Source organism: Solanum lycopersicum, chromosome 3 (assembly GCF_036512215.1).
Source record: "Solanum lycopersicum chromosome 3, SLM_r2.1".
In the NCBI taxonomy this organism is placed as follows: Eukaryota; Viridiplantae; Streptophyta; class Magnoliopsida; order Solanales; family Solanaceae; genus Solanum; species Solanum lycopersicum.
Genome location: NC_090802.1, coordinates 11,407,906 through 11,423,900, shown reverse-complemented (window position 1 = coordinate 11,423,900; position 15,995 = coordinate 11,407,906). Strand labels below are relative to the sequence as shown.

Here is a 15,995-nt window from a genome sequence, read left to right as displayed (position 1 = left end):
AGGTTGATCCCCAGCATGTAGATGAGAGAATCCTTGAGGTATCTGCATATAGACTTCTTCTACCAAGTCACCTTGCAAGAATGCATTATAAACATCCATCTGTTGGACATCCCATCCCTTAGATGCAGCTAAAGTGAGCACTGTTCTAACTGTGACCATTTTAACAACTGGAGAAAATGTCTCCTGGTAATCTAAACCTTCTTGCTGGCTATATCCTTTGGCTACAAGTCGGTCTTTGAATCTTTAAACTTCACCATTTGCCTTGTACTTAATCTTATACACCCATTTGCAACCTATAGCCTTTTTGCCAATAGGTAAAATTACTACCTCCCAGGTCTTATTCTCTTCCAATGCCTGTATCTCTTCTTTCATGGCTGCTACCCACCTCTTATCTTTGGCAACTTGATGGTAGAACTTAGGCTCAGTGTCAACTGAAAGATTAGCAATGCAACATTGATAAGAGGGAGACAAATTTCTGTAATCAATGTTATTTTCCAGAGAGTACAAACAATTGGATCTTGATCTAGACTTGAATGTGGTAACAAAATCCTTTTGCCAAAGAGGATGCCTAGAAGTTCTAGTTGATTGTCGTCTGTTGGAGCTCAAAAGTGAATCATCCATAGTTGGTTGATCCTGCTGATGATGATCCTTAAGATCATTGGCAAATCCATTGTCAACATTATCAATGGGATCATCTTTGGTTGGTTGATCCTGTTAATGATGATCCTCAAGATCATCAAATCTGACTGGCAAATCTGAAGATTCAATGGATGATACACTGTCCTGTATGTCATCAAAACACTGAGTTTGAAAAGGAAAGATAGATTCATTAAAAACCACATCTCTACTGACAAAGAAGACTCTATTTTGTAGATCATAGAGTTTGTATCCCTTCTGTTTAGTACCATAACCCATAAGTACTGATTTGATGGCTCCAGGACCAAATTTATCAGATCTGAACAATGTAGTTGCATTACACAAACATCCAATGATCTTCATGTAAGACAAATCTGGAGGTTTACCAAACATCATTTCAAAAGTAGACTTATTAAGTAGCACAGTGGATGGAATTCTATTGATGATATGAACAGCAGCTAAAGCACATTCTCCCCAAAACCTGATTGGAATATTGCCTTGAAATCTAATAGCTCTTGCTGTCTCCATTATGTGTCTATGTTTTCTTTCCACTACACCATTTTGTTGAGGTGTATATGGACAAGAACTCTGATGTATAATTCCTTGAGATTCAAACACTTCACTCACTTGAGCATTAAAAAACTCTCCACCATTATCTGATCTAAAGATTTTAACTTGAACATTGAATTGAGTCTTAACCATAGCAAGGAACTATTTCAATATGGTAGAGACATAAGACTTGAGATGCATGAGATATATCCATTCCATCTAGAGTGATCATCAACCAAAGTAAGAAAGAACTTCATTTTATTATGAGTTGTAATCTTGTAAGGTCCCCATACATCCATGTGAACTAAACCAAAACATTGTGTACTTCTAGTACTGCTATTAGGAAATGATAGTCTGACTTGTCTAGCTAATGGACAAATATTGCAACATTTCAACTGAAAATCCCTTTTATGAGCAAATATGTCTATCTTCCTGAGAACACTCATAGGAATGTGACCTAGCCTCTTATGCCAAACTTCACCTTCAGCAGAATTCTTCACTGCAACAAAACTTCTATGTTGTCCAGTGTCTATCAGTTGTGATGACTTTAAGATGTATAGACCACCTTTTTCTTCACCAATCTCCTTCACTTTCCCAGTGAAGAGATCCTGAAGGAGAAAGAAATCAGGATAGAAAATTGCACAACAATTCAATTGCCTAGTAAGTTTAGCCACTAAAAGAAGATTGAAGTTAAGTTCTGGCACATATAAAACATTCTTAACTACTTCACCTCCTTGTAGTTGAGAGCAGCCTGAATGTGTGACTTTAGTTGAATCACCATTTGGAAGCTGAACATTTCCTGAACTCTTTACTGTTGATCCATGAGTTAGCAAGTCCTTAGTTGTCACCATATGATCAGTTGCTCCACTATCAACAATTCAATCAAAACTAGAAGTTGAAGGAGTAAACTGAGAATGTCCTGCAAATATACCTGTTGTATTGGCACTACTATTGGTAGATACTGTATTCCCTCATGAATCAATGACTTGTTCATCATCTGTAAAACTTGTTGGTATTGATCAGGTGTAAAATGTTGAGATAAAACAGCTCCTGAACCACTTGAACTTGGATTACTTTCATATTGTTGTGACATCTTATGTGCACCACCACTCTTAAACTGCTGCATCTGATCTACAACATTACCATTAGTTGAGTTACCTGGATTGTTAAATTGAGGATTGTAGTCTGTTGTCATAATATTTGCTTGTCTCTTCCCCTTATAATTGGTAGGATAGCCTATTAACTGATAGCAAGATTCCTTTAGATGTCCATGTTTGTGACAGTGAATACAGTACTTCAGCTTGTTACAATCAGCTCTATTGTGGCCTTTCATATCACAATGATCACAATACAAATATCCACTTCTCTGTTTGTTAAACTTCACATTACCACTTCGATTACTCTGACCACTAAAATTTTTCCCTCCGGATCTACTAGTGAACAAAGCTGTAGGATCCATTTGCCCTCCTAAATTATAGTGATCTCCACTTAACTCTCTTTGACTTTCATCTTGAATTATCATAGCATAACATTGATTAACAGTTGGAGGTGTATTCATCATGAGAATTTGGCTTCGAGTATGACTATAATTGTCATTCAAGCCCATCAAAAACTACAGAAGCTTCTGTCTATGCATGCTATCAACATATTCTTTAGATCTTTCACAATTACAAGATGGAGGAGGAACAATTGAATCAAATTCATCCCACAGATCTTTCAACTTGGAATAGTATACTGAGACTGGAGAAGTACCTTGAGTATGTGTAACAATCGACTTGTGTAAGTGAAATATCCTAGACATATTCACTTTGTCAAATCGTTCCTTCAGATCACTCCAAACCAGTGATGCATTAGAACGAAATAGGATTCCACTCATCAATTCCTTGCTCACATTGTTCATAAGCCATGAAAGCACCATTGCATTAAATCGATTCGACTATTTCTTCTCAGAATCGACTGTGTAATCTTCACGTTTGATGCTGCCATCAATAAATCCCAATTTATTCTTTGTTAGCAATGTTAACTCCATTGCCCTGCTCCACAAAGTATAATTCTCCATCCCTACAAGTTGAATCCCAATTTGAACTGCACCTGTGACATCAGAAGAAGACAAATACAGAGGATGTGTATGATCGATTTTGCTTGCCATTACTACCTCTCCCGATCTACAGATCCAGAGATCAAAATGAGCTAGAGTTTCTCAGATATTGTACTCCGGCTCTGATACCATATCAATTTGTTGATGCAGGACAATTGATAGTGGAAGATTGAAGAAGAAGAAGAAGAAGAAGAAGAAGAATGTTATTGAGAGAGTTTCATCTTCATGTCTTTTACAATATGTATTCTACTTTACAATGTACAAACTACTCATGTATATATACAATCAATTAGCTAACTAACAATTTTAATGCACCAATCGTAAAAGGACAACTGGCTAACAAACTAAGCTTAACAATTAACAACTAACAACTAACTAGTTAACTAACTAATTGAACTTTAACTAACTAACTAATTCAACTCTTATCAATACTTTTATCATATTCCTCAATAACTCTTAGTTTTAATGCTTCTAAAAATTGTGGATTTCACCCTGCATGAGATGATTTAGCAAATAAACCTATTTGTATCAGAAGAAGTAAGTTCTACGAAAAAATTCAGTAGATTCGCTTGCTGGAATATATCCAGTGAGATTATTCAAGTTGGCTACTATGAATCATACAAGGTTGTAGCGGAAACAAAAAGATAAAACAATGCTTTGAGATACGAACTAAAATAACTTAATTAAAATATAGTTTTTTTTACTATTCTGCCAAATCATAACCACACTTTTCAAGTCATTTAGCATTTTTTTCTCTTTTTAATTACTCATGGATGAGAGTAACGAACTAAAATAACTAAACAAGTTTAAATTATCAATTAACTTTATAAAAGTATCTCGCATGACTTAAAATTATATTTATGTCTAGAATGAATTTTCAAGAATTAACAAATTAAATTAAGGCGTCTATCTAGAAGTAGTCAATTTATGACATTGTTTCTCGATTAATATTATAAATAAAAAAAAGATGAAACAACAAACTTTCACCACCATAACATTCTAGATAAGTAAACAAATAATAGATATAATGAGAAATATTATTCTATTGCAAGATTTTTTTGAAAATTGGTTCAATTTACCATACAAAGCCAAGTAATATTGATTTCACTTCGCTAAAAAAATTACGTATAAGTACAATTATTTCATACGAGATCTTTTAAATTTTTCATCTTCTGTTCGTCGTATATCATGACTTTCATGAATACATGTATTGCAAAAATATAATGCATAATCTATGAATTTTGCGTTATTTTGGATACTTTTGCCATTTTCTTATAATTTTTTAGATAACATATATATTTTACATGATTATGTATATAATTGGTATATTTTACGATTATTTGTCAAAATATTTTAATTTTTTAGTAAAGTATTCTATTAAACTAATTTAGTTTAAATTATGGTTATATTTTGAATCACTATTTTACAATTAAAATAATTATATTACTAAAATAAAGAAGCTCGCTGATTAATTAATACTAATTTGTTTATTTAAGGTTTAGCCGAATTTATTATCTTAACCCAAATTGGCTATTTATTAAATAAACTCATTTTAAATTTCCAACTTAATTCAATTTTGGGCCTATTCTTCAATAGTGAGCCCACTTTCCTTAAAATTCAGCCCATGTTATTCAAATTTTCAGCAGCCCACTCCCTTCTATTCCCTTTCCCAGCCCATTTTTAATTCTCTAATGACCCGTCCCCTTCTTCATCTCCTCCAACGGCCATAGACAGAAAATTCCAAGAAAGATTTCACAACGTAGTAGCCCCTCATTGCGCGTGTCTGTCCTTATCCTTCACTCCTCGCGAGCGTCCATCTCCTCTGCAAATCGTACAAGGACGTTGGAGGACAGGTCCAGGTGGAGAAAACCCATTTCTCCATTGTCCTTCACTCGCAATTCAATGGTTGCGAGCAATTGTTCTGTTGAGGGTTTGTACTCGTTTTAGCTAGCGTCCTTATCCTCATGGGGAAGAGAGGATTTCGAATTCAAAAGGGGACGTGGAATCGTGATTTTACCCCGGCCCTTTCTTGTGATGTCCTCCGCTCTCCCCACCCATAAAAAATGGTTATATATTGCCATTTGCTCACTAATAACAGATAGTATTAAATAAATAGTATAAAATAATATTAGTATTTACAGTCCTATTAGGATGAGTACTCCTTAATCCTAGTCCTATTAGGATTAGTACTCCTTCCTATATCTCCCATTTATTCCCTTATTAGGTTAACACTTTAATACAATCAATATTCATTCGTGGTATCAAGAGCCAGAAAACCTAGATCTTCTTTTCTCTAGGTTTTTTTTCTCCTTTTAGGGCACCGATCGTTCCTTCTCTTCTCTTGGGCGGCGGCAGCCATGACAACCGAGGTGGATCCTCTCGATTCACTTCCTTCTGGCGTTAAACTCCTTCTCAGGCATCTTCATGCCCTGATTCCCGAAAAATTATCAGACATAAATTACCCTACATGGAAAATCACCGTTCTTACAGCCCATGAGGCCAATTACCTTCTCAAATAAGTCGATGGAAGCACAGAATCGCCGCCGGCAGTCATCACCGTCACAGACAAATCAGAAAAAACCAATCCGGCCCATGCCGCCTGGAAAGCCGTGGATGGCCAGATCCGATCATGTTTGATTGCGGTCATCTCTCCCACGGTTCAGAAACACGTCCGATCCTACACAACTGCTTCAGCCCTGTGGACGGCCCTCACAACACGCTATGCATCAAATTCCCACTCTCATATTTTTCGATTGCGTGATCGTCTCCACACAATTACCAAAGGCACGAAAACTATGGCGGAGTATTTAGATGAGGTCTCCACCATTATCACAGCCCTCGACACCGTGAACGAAATCATTCTCGAAAAAGATCTCATCATGTGCGTCGTTCGGGGGCTCCCATCAGCTTACTCCTCCATTAAACAGGCGGTTCGCATCAGTCCAACGCCTGTTGACCTGGCTATTCTCTCCTCGTGGCTAAAAAGTGAAGAAATCAACATGGATCTGGAGAGCAAACTTCTTCTCCGAGAAACCGCTGTTATGGAGCCGGCCACCGCCCTCACCGCAAGCCAGAACTATCGCGGGGGGCGTGGTGGCGGCCGGCAGGGGAGCCGTGGTGGCTACGGTAGAAACAGCGGAGGCCGCGAGCGCGGCGGTCGGCAGGGCAGTCGTCCGCCGTACGATGGTCAGCAGCACGGCAGTAACAACAGCCTGCACTCCTTCGGCAGCGGTGGACAGTCATCTTCCAGCGGCGGGCGGGGCACTTACGAGCGGGATCATCCAACTTGTCAAATCTGTCAGAAAACAGGACACACCGCTGTTCGTTGCTGGTTTCGGTATGAGGAGAGCCGAAATAGTGATAACCGTGCCAATTATGCATCTCAAGTCGGCCCTTCCTCTGAATGGCTATTGGATACTGGGGCCAACATGCACGTTACTTCTGATCTATCCAAGCTTAACGCTCCAAATCCATATCATGGCTCCAATGGTATTACTGTTGGCAACAGTGAGTCCCTTAATATTTCTCACACTGGCACGGGTACCATTAAAACCCCCACCGCTATCTTTCACCTAGGTAACCTTACTCACGTCCCTTCTATTAAAACCAATCTCCTTTCAGTTCACTAATTCACAAAAGACAATAATTGCTCACTCTTGTTCACCTCTAATGATTTTTTGATCCTAGACAATACTACCAAGAGGGTGATTTTTCAGGGCCCCTGTGAGCATGGTCTATACGTTCTTCCTAGCATAAGTTCGTCTGCTCACCCAGTTTCAGAAAGCGTTCCTGTGGCTCTGGTGGCTCTTTCGGCTGATGGCCACAGTCTATTGTGGCACAGTCGTCTGGGTCACCCGTCTACTCAAATAATAAATTCTTTAATGTCTCAATTAGGTTTTTCTTCCATTTATGTAAACAATTGTGAGTCCTGTTCAATTGCTAAATCTCATAAATTACCTTTTACTTTATCTGAAAAGCGTACAACTGCACCTTTTCAACTTATTCATTCTGACCTATGGGGTCCTACTGCTGTTCCTTCATTTGCTGGTTTTCGCTATTATATTTGTTTTGTGGATGATTTTACAAAATACACTTGGTTGTACCCACTAAAACACAAATCACAGGCATACACCACCTTTGTCACCTTTGAAAAAATGGTCAAAACACAATTCAATTCTCATGTTAAACTTTTTCGAAGTGTCAATGGAAAGGAATATATAAATAACATCTTTGGCCAGTTTCTGCAATCCCTGGGAATTATACATCAAACCTCATGTCCATACACTCCCGAACAGAATGGGGTGGCTGAGCGTAAGCATGGCCATCTCATTGAAACGGTGGTTACTCTTCTACATCAATTTCATCTCCCTGTCTCCTTTTGGGTAGAAGCTCTAGCCACCGCAAACTACCTCATTAACAGAATGCCCAGTCACACCCTCTCTAACAAATCACCCTATCAACTCCTTTACCAAGAACTTTCCAATTATACCAACCTCCGCGTCTTTGGGTGTCTTGCCTACCCTTGGCTACGCCCTCATATTACTCACAAATTACAACCCCGATCCCGTCCTTGTATTTTTTTGGGCTATCATCCTACCTCCAAGGGTTATCGCTGTCTTGACCCACAAACTCATAAAGTCTACATATCTCGTCATGTCAAATTTGTCGAAAATGAGTTTTCCTACGAGTCTATTTCCTCCTCCACAAATACATTATTCATTGGCGTCCTTCCCCTTTTTCCAACATACTCACAGGGTCCCTCACCACCTTCCCCCACACCTCCACCTCTACCCAACCACCCCTCATCACCCCTTCGACCGTCACCCACAATACACCCGCAACCACCACCCACACTCACAACCAACCCGAACCACCCCATACCTACAACATCTCCAGTCTGATCTGTTTTGGGTCCTTCCCGGTCACCCCTGAATCACCACCGCCCGTGCCCACCCCCCAATACTTATCCCATGTTAACCCGTGGCAAAGCCGATATCTTTAAACCCAAAACCTTTCAGGCTACCATACTACCAAATACACCCCTTCCCGATAGTGAACCAACAACCTACTATGTTGCCTCAAAAAATGCTTATTGGCGTCATGCTATGGATGACGAGTTTAAGGCTTTGACTGATCAAAAAACTTGGATTCTTGTACCTAAGCCCCATGAGCGGCACCCAGTGGGCTGTAAATGGGTGTACAAAATTAAACACAATGCAGATCACAGTATTTCCAGGTACAAGGCTCGTTTGGTTGCTAAAGGCTACAATCAGGAGTATGAGCTTGATTACTACAAGACATTTAGTCCTGTTATTCGGCAGGAAACCATTCGCCTGGTACTCACTCGCCGTGCGCAACAATTGGCTCATCAATCAGTTGGATGTTTCCAATGCTTTTCTTCATGGCATGCTTGATGAAACTATCTACATGACGCAACCACCGGGCTATGTTGATCCTCGCTTCCCTCAACATGTTTGAAAACTCCAGAAGTCTCTGTATGGGCTCAAGCAAGCCCCCCGTGCTTGGTACACACGTCTGAAAACGTTCCTCCAGGGACTAGGCTTCACGTGTTGCGTACACGACACGAGTCTGTTTACTCAACATTCAGCACACGGTACAGTCATTCTTCTTGTCTATGTAGATGATATCATTATTACAGGCTCTACTGCAGCTCTCATTCAGGATGCCACTCGAGCTATGCATACTATCTTCAAAATGAAGGACCTTGGCCCGTTACATTATTTTCTTAGAATGGAGGTTTCTCGGACAGGCAGCTGCTTGTTTCTTCATCAGTCAAAATATGCTCGAGATCTAGTGCAGAAAGCTGGACTGGAAAAATGCACCAGTCAACCAACACCGATGGCAGTCTCTTCGTCTACGAATGAAGCCGACACCCCCTTTGCCGATATCACCCACTTCCGCAGCCTCATTGGGGCTCTACAGTATTTGGACATTACCCGTCCTGACATCCAGTTTGCTGTCAACCGAGTTGCTCAGCGCATGCATCAACCAAATGAACATGATTACCATTGTCTAAAACGCATTCTCAGGTACATTTTTGGCACTCTTGGTCGTGGTTTACTCATTCGACCCGGTGACTTGGAGCTTCGGGGTTTCTCATATTCAAATTGGGCGAATGATAAAAATGACAGAAAATCAACATCGAGGTTTCTCATTTTTTTGGGGCCGAACCTGATCTCCTGGTGTACAAAAAAACAACCCAAGGTCTCTCGGTCCTCGACTGAAGCTGAATACCGCGCCCTTGCTCTTCTTGCTGCTGAGACCATTGGGTCACATATATTCTTCGCGAACTCCACGCCACTCACACTGTTCCTGCTCTCTATTGTGACAACAAATCAACCATCTGTGTGGCCAAGAATTCTGTCCTACACACCAGAATGAAGCATGTTGATACTGATTGTCTCTTTGTTCGCGATGAAGTTCAGGCCGGCACCATGACTGTGCAGTATGTACCTACTGAAGAACAACCGGCTGATATTCTCACCAAACCTCTCCCGAGCCGACAGCACGATTACCTCAGTTCCAAGCTTCCGCTCGCTTCCGCTCAGCTCAGCTTGAGGGGGGATAATAACAGATAGTATTAAATAAATAGTATAAAATAATATTAGTATTTACTGTGTACTAATCCTAGTCTTATTAGGATTAGTACTCCTTAATCCTAGTCCTATTAGGATTAGTACTCCTTCCTATATCTCCTATATATATCTCCCATGTATTCCCTTATTAGGTTAACACTTTAATACAATCAATATTCCTTCACTCACTGTTCAGGATTTTTTTTTCTGGCTTTTATCTCATTGTTACAAAAAATACAAACAAACAGTCATAAAAAATTGAAGAAAGTGAAGGCACTAGTTTGAGGGATAATTTACATACTAGAGGTTGAAGACAACCTATAGAAATAAAATTTAGAAGTGAAAGCTCAGGCTCCCAACGTTGGAACCAGCTTCATTTCAGTCTAAAGTTCCATCCCTTCCTCGTTCTATTCTTATTCCCTCACTGTTTTCGGAGTTCGTCGAAGTTGTCAGATTTCTATTGTAGTCGTGGAAAGTTGTCTCCCTCGCTAGTACAGTCTCAGTCGCTGCTTGGAGAAAGGTAACGCTTCCTCTTTACTTATGCCTTACTTCAATGTCGAGTATGATGTGATGAGTGTTGTTGGTTTCTCTGGTTTCGTCACTGTTTTGCTTATTCGTTTCGACTTCTATACTCTTCTTCGAAAGATTATTTGGTTGTCGATTTGTTTTGAATGGTGTAACTGACTAGCTGTAATGGTTATGACGGATATGCTTCAACTATGCTTAAGTTCCATTTGGAACTGCTTGTATGCAGATTTTTACTTTGGTCGTATTGTGTTTCCAGTTTAGCGTGAATATGTGATATTAGTGCAAACGTTGTGATTTTTTCTCCTACGAGTTAGTATGGTTCAATGATTTTGTCTTGTGTTCATTATCGTGTTGATTTGAGCTATGGAACAGTGGAGTTCAAGTCTGTTCTTCTCTGTTCTTTTGCTTTCTCTTCTTCCTCTGAAAAGTCTCTTGCAAATATGTGATATGCTATCTTTGCTATCAAGCAAAATCGCCTAGTCGACATTTGGGATATGTTGTCCGTTGTTCATAGCTAAGAAATATAGCAGTAGCCGTTGTTTTGTTTCATTTGGTTTAGTTCTACTTATAGCTAAGGTACCTTGTCATTTGCATTCCGCACATGGATGTGATTTGTCTTGCTTGCATCCCTCTAATGTGGATATATATTTTGCCTTCCTTTGAATATACTGCTCTTGTGAATTAGTTGAAACATAAAGACATTGCTCTTTTCAAGCAGAATGTAGGCTTTACTTTCCTCTGCATTATTTGCCTAATTTGAGCTTACATTTGTTAGTTTAGGCATTCTGCATCTTAAGGGATTAGGATAGTTTGTTTGTTTTGTAATCATGCATGCCCTTGCATATCACTTTGGATGAAGAAAATAATAACAGTTTTGTTAGCTAGTATTGTTCATCAAGACTGTTCGTTTTTATTTGCTTATCTTAAGAGTTATTTGTCGAGGTTGGCTTCATCTTTCTTTCGAGTTGTTAGTTCTTGTATGAGTTAAATTATTCCTCTCTCATCTACGTTTGAAACGATTTCTAAATGTTCTCCTTTTGTTGTTTTTGTTGTATGAACCCCTCCGAATCCATAATGGATTTCTTTCCGTTGCATTCTCTTGTTGAGCCGTAAAGGCTCAAACCTCAATCCTCGAGTCGTAGCCCCCCCTCAAAACTGGCGTACAGGTTGAAACATACCAAAGGTGTTGATGGAAATCATATTTGCAGGTGTTGAAGAAGCTATATACATATTTTATACACCAATATACAGGTCCAAAAATGTACAAGGATGTCAAATTCAAGTAAAATTCATGAACAATGAATAAATACGTGCATAGGTCATAGCCCGCATACATTGGTATACACCATTTATGCAGCGATATACACTAATAAAACGGTATAAGAACAGTACAGGTATAAAATGCACCGAAGTAATCTGGAAAATACAAGTAGAATCGCGAGAATACGTATCCAAACAAAATACAGGATTCAAAAGTCCAAAACAGACCGGATATACGTTATATACAGCAGTATACATCAAGTGTATACCCCAAATTTCTTTTTTTAGGAAAGAATGGGTCGGGGGCCGTCAGCAAAAATCTAACAAAATAGGCCCAAATGCCATAATTTTTTTTGTAAAAATTTAGGCAAATGACATACTGTAAATGATAAATTACACTTTATCCCTATAATATCAATATTTACCAAAAATTCCTTATTTTTAAGAATTCGGGATACTTTATAAAACAGAAATAATACTTAAATATAAATAAATATAAATGACTAAATATATTTTTTTCTGTAACTGTTATAGCTAAAATCAAGGGTAACTGATTTCCCTTCACTTGATTTGTGTTAATCTTGTAACTAATTTACCGTGAAAATTGTTTCAAAAATTACTACATTAAATCATCATTTAATTTAATGATTTTCCTTCCCTTTATTTATGTTAATTTTGAAACCAAATTACCGTGAAAACTGCTTCCAAAGTACTACATTAAATCATCATTCAATTTAAAAATTTTAAAATAGTCATTCAAAATCAGGAAAAAAAAACACTATTCTGCTTAAAAAAAACTCTGAAAGGCCAATTCTGATTTTTCAAATATGAATATTTCGACTCCTCTTTTTTAGGGTTTCGGGGTCTTTAAATGTAGATGCATCTTTGTTTTTTGAAGAATTTTTCTTGCTAGAGCTTGATTTTTTTCATGACCATGGTTTCATACAACTATAAAGAACCCAGATCTATATAGAATTTGATTATGAAAATCAACAATAAAATTTTTTGAAAAATAATCATAGAAAATATATAAAAACGGAAAAAGATTGAAAATATCAATGTGGATGATGATATACCATCACTAAAAATACAAAAAAAAAACGAGAAAAAATTGAAAAATCGTAATAAGGATGATTATATACCTGATTTAGGACTAAAATTCAGAAGAGTATTGATAATAATCCTTAGAATAATTCGAATTTCAAATTTGATTCACAATTTTTAACTGAAATTAGTGAATAAAAATTAGGAGAAGTTTTTGGTGGGAGGCGGAAATCTTGGGAAGTAGGATAATTTTTGTGAAGGTGAATTTTTTGGGGGAAAGGAGTCATGCATTGGAAAGGTAAGTTATGCTTTACCTTGGTAAGGTAAACTAACTTTTTTATATTTTAATGTATAAAATTTAATTAGTATCATTTGGGATAAAAAAAAAAAGATTTTTGTAATTTAATATATCAGTAAGGAATTAATGAAATTAAATAAATTAAAGTAGTGTATTTTAGTAACTTTTTTTTAAAAAAACACTATTCTGCTTTAAAAAAACTCTGAAAGGCCAATTCTGATTTTTCAAATATGAATATTTCGACCCCTCTTTTTTAGGGTTTTCAGGTCTTTAGATGTAGATGCATCTTTGTTTTTTGAAGAATTTTTCTTGCTAGAGCTTGATTTTTTTTCATGACCATGGTTTGATACAACTATAAAGAACTCAGATCTACATAAAATTTTATTATGAAAATCAACAATAAAATTTTTTGAACAATAATTATAGAAAATATAAAAAAATGGAATAAAATTGAAAAATATCAATGTGGATGATGATATACCATCACTAAAAATACAAAAAAAAAAGAGAAAAAATTGAAAAATCATAATAAGGATGATGATATACCTGATTTAGGACTCAAATTCAGAAGATTATTGATAATAATCCTTAGAATAATTCGAATTTCAAAATTTGATTCACATTTTTTAACCAAAATTAGTGGAAAAAAATTAGGAGAAGTTTTTGGTGGGAGGCAGAAATCTTGGGAAGTAGGATAATTTTTGGGAATGTGATTTTTTTGGGGGAAAAGAGTCATGCATTGGGAAGGTAATTTCTGCTTTACCTTGGTAAGGTAAACTAACTTTTTAATATTTTAATGTATAAAATTTAATTAGTATCATTTGGGATAAAAAAAGGATTTTTGTAATTTAATATATCAGTAGGGACTTAATGAAATTAAGTAAATTAAAATAGTGTATTTTAGTAATTTTTTCAAAAAAAAAAATACTATTCTGCTTAAAAAAAACTCTGAAAGGCCAATTCTGATTTTTCAAATATGAATATTTCGACCCCTCTTTTATAGGGTTTCGAGGTCTTTAGATGTAGATTCATCTTTGTTTTTTGAAGAATTTTTCTTGCTAGAGCTTGATTTTTTTCATGACCATAGTTTGATACAACTATAAAGAACCTAGATCTACATAGAATTTTATTATCAAAATCAGCAATAAAATTTTTTGAACAATAATCATAGAAAATATTAAAAAAACGGGAAAAAATTGAAAAATATCAATGTGGATGATGATATACCATCACTAAAAATACAAAAAAAAACGAGAAAAAATTGAAAAATCGTAATAAGGATGATGATATACCTGATTTAGGACTCAAATTCAGATAAGTATTGATAATAATCCTTAGAATAATTCGAATTTCAAATTTGATTCACAATTTTTAACTGAAATTAGTGGAAAAAAATTAGGAGAAGTTTTTTATGGGAGGCAGAAATCTTGGGAAGTAGGGTAATTTTTGGGAAGGTGATTTTTTTAGGGGAAAGGAGTCATGCATTGGGAAGGTAATTTATGCTTTACTTTGGTAAGGTAAACTAACTTTTTAATATTTTAATGTATAAAATTTAATTAGTATCATTTGGGATAAAAAAATGAATTTTTGTGATTTAATACATCAATAGGGAATTTATGAAATTAAATAAATTAAAGTAGTGTATTTTAGTAATTTTTCCTAATTTGTTTATGCAGGTTTTGATTTGTTAAAAAGGGACCAAAAGCGTTATAAAATCCAGCAGGCCCAATCGGTTCCTAAATGGGCAAGACCTATTTTGGGCCATTGTTTTAGTATAGGACAGGTGGGCCAAGGCCCAATTTAATGAATTTGGGTATTTAAGCACAAATTCAAATACTCTCTCCTCTCCCTCTTTTATTTGTTATTTGTTGGATTGACAAACATTCGGTGGAATTTTATTAATTTTCAAAGGACAGCCATTTCTTACTATATTTATTTAATCATAAATTTTTACTACTATTTTACTTACTTAGTTTGTTTTATTGACTATTGTCAACATTTATTTTATTCCCTGGTTAAATTCCTCTAAATGTTTCCTTTAGAAATAATGATAAATAAAGAATAAAATGAAATAAATATATATATTAAAACAAATTTTCTCTTTATTTAGTTAAAATTGGAAAAGTTATTTTAAAAGTCATTTAGTCAAATCGCCGGTCAACCGCAAGTTAGCGGGCATTCCGAGAGCCTAACACCTTCTCGGGATGTACATTTGAACTTCGAACCCTTTTCAATTGATTTTTATCTGTTTTAAATCTTTTGAAAATTAATTTTAAATTTTTTCTTGGTTTTATCAAAAATCAAGTGGCGACTCCGTAATTTGGAAAATCAATTTTTCTTAAATCATAAGATTAATTGATTTTCTGAAACTTAGTCATTTTTTCACTATTTTTACCAAATAATATTTTAAAAAGTAAAACAATCATTATCAAACAAATAAAGTAGAATTAGTCATAGAAATATGATATTCATCTTCCTTTGCCAAGTTGCTGTTATTTTTATCCAATTGATATTACTACATGCGTCGATTGATGTGAAGAATAATACAGTCAATAATTTTATTTTTATCAGTTTTTAGATAAAATTTATGGCAAATATATATATTTTCATAATTAAAATTATAATAGAAAACATTTTGGAATTATAAATAAATATAAGTTTTGTTAAAAATAATGAATATTAATTTTATTTACCTAACTCGGTAATATATTAACCATGTCTGCATGTTAGGGGATTGCTTGTCAAATGTATTTACACGTATGTATGAAATGAAAATGTATTCTCTGCGAATTTTACATATTATGTTGTCTGTTTAAATTAAAGTGTTTATACAAAAAGTTTGTTTTTTTAAAAAAACAAAGGGCATTAAAGTATGTTTTTTAAGAAAATCTCTTTAGAAATTCTTTTTCGTCTTAATACAACCTAATTAAAACGTATATTCCATTATACGTAAAAATAAATAAATTATGTTATATATTCTAATGGT

At 35.7% G+C, this 15,995-nt stretch overlaps 1 protein-coding gene across 1 annotated transcript; it reads right to left on the bottom strand.

The window, feature by feature from the left end:
• Positions 1-2,797: 2,797 nt before the first annotated feature.
• LOC138347396 (uncharacterized) lies at positions 2,798-3,103 on the bottom strand. The gene has a single exon (XM_069295693.1). The coding sequence runs from the start codon at positions 3,101-3,103 to the stop codon at positions 2,798-2,800; it is 306 nt and encodes a 101-aa protein (XP_069151794.1).
• Between the last annotated feature and the right edge of the window lie 12,892 nt (positions 3,104-15,995).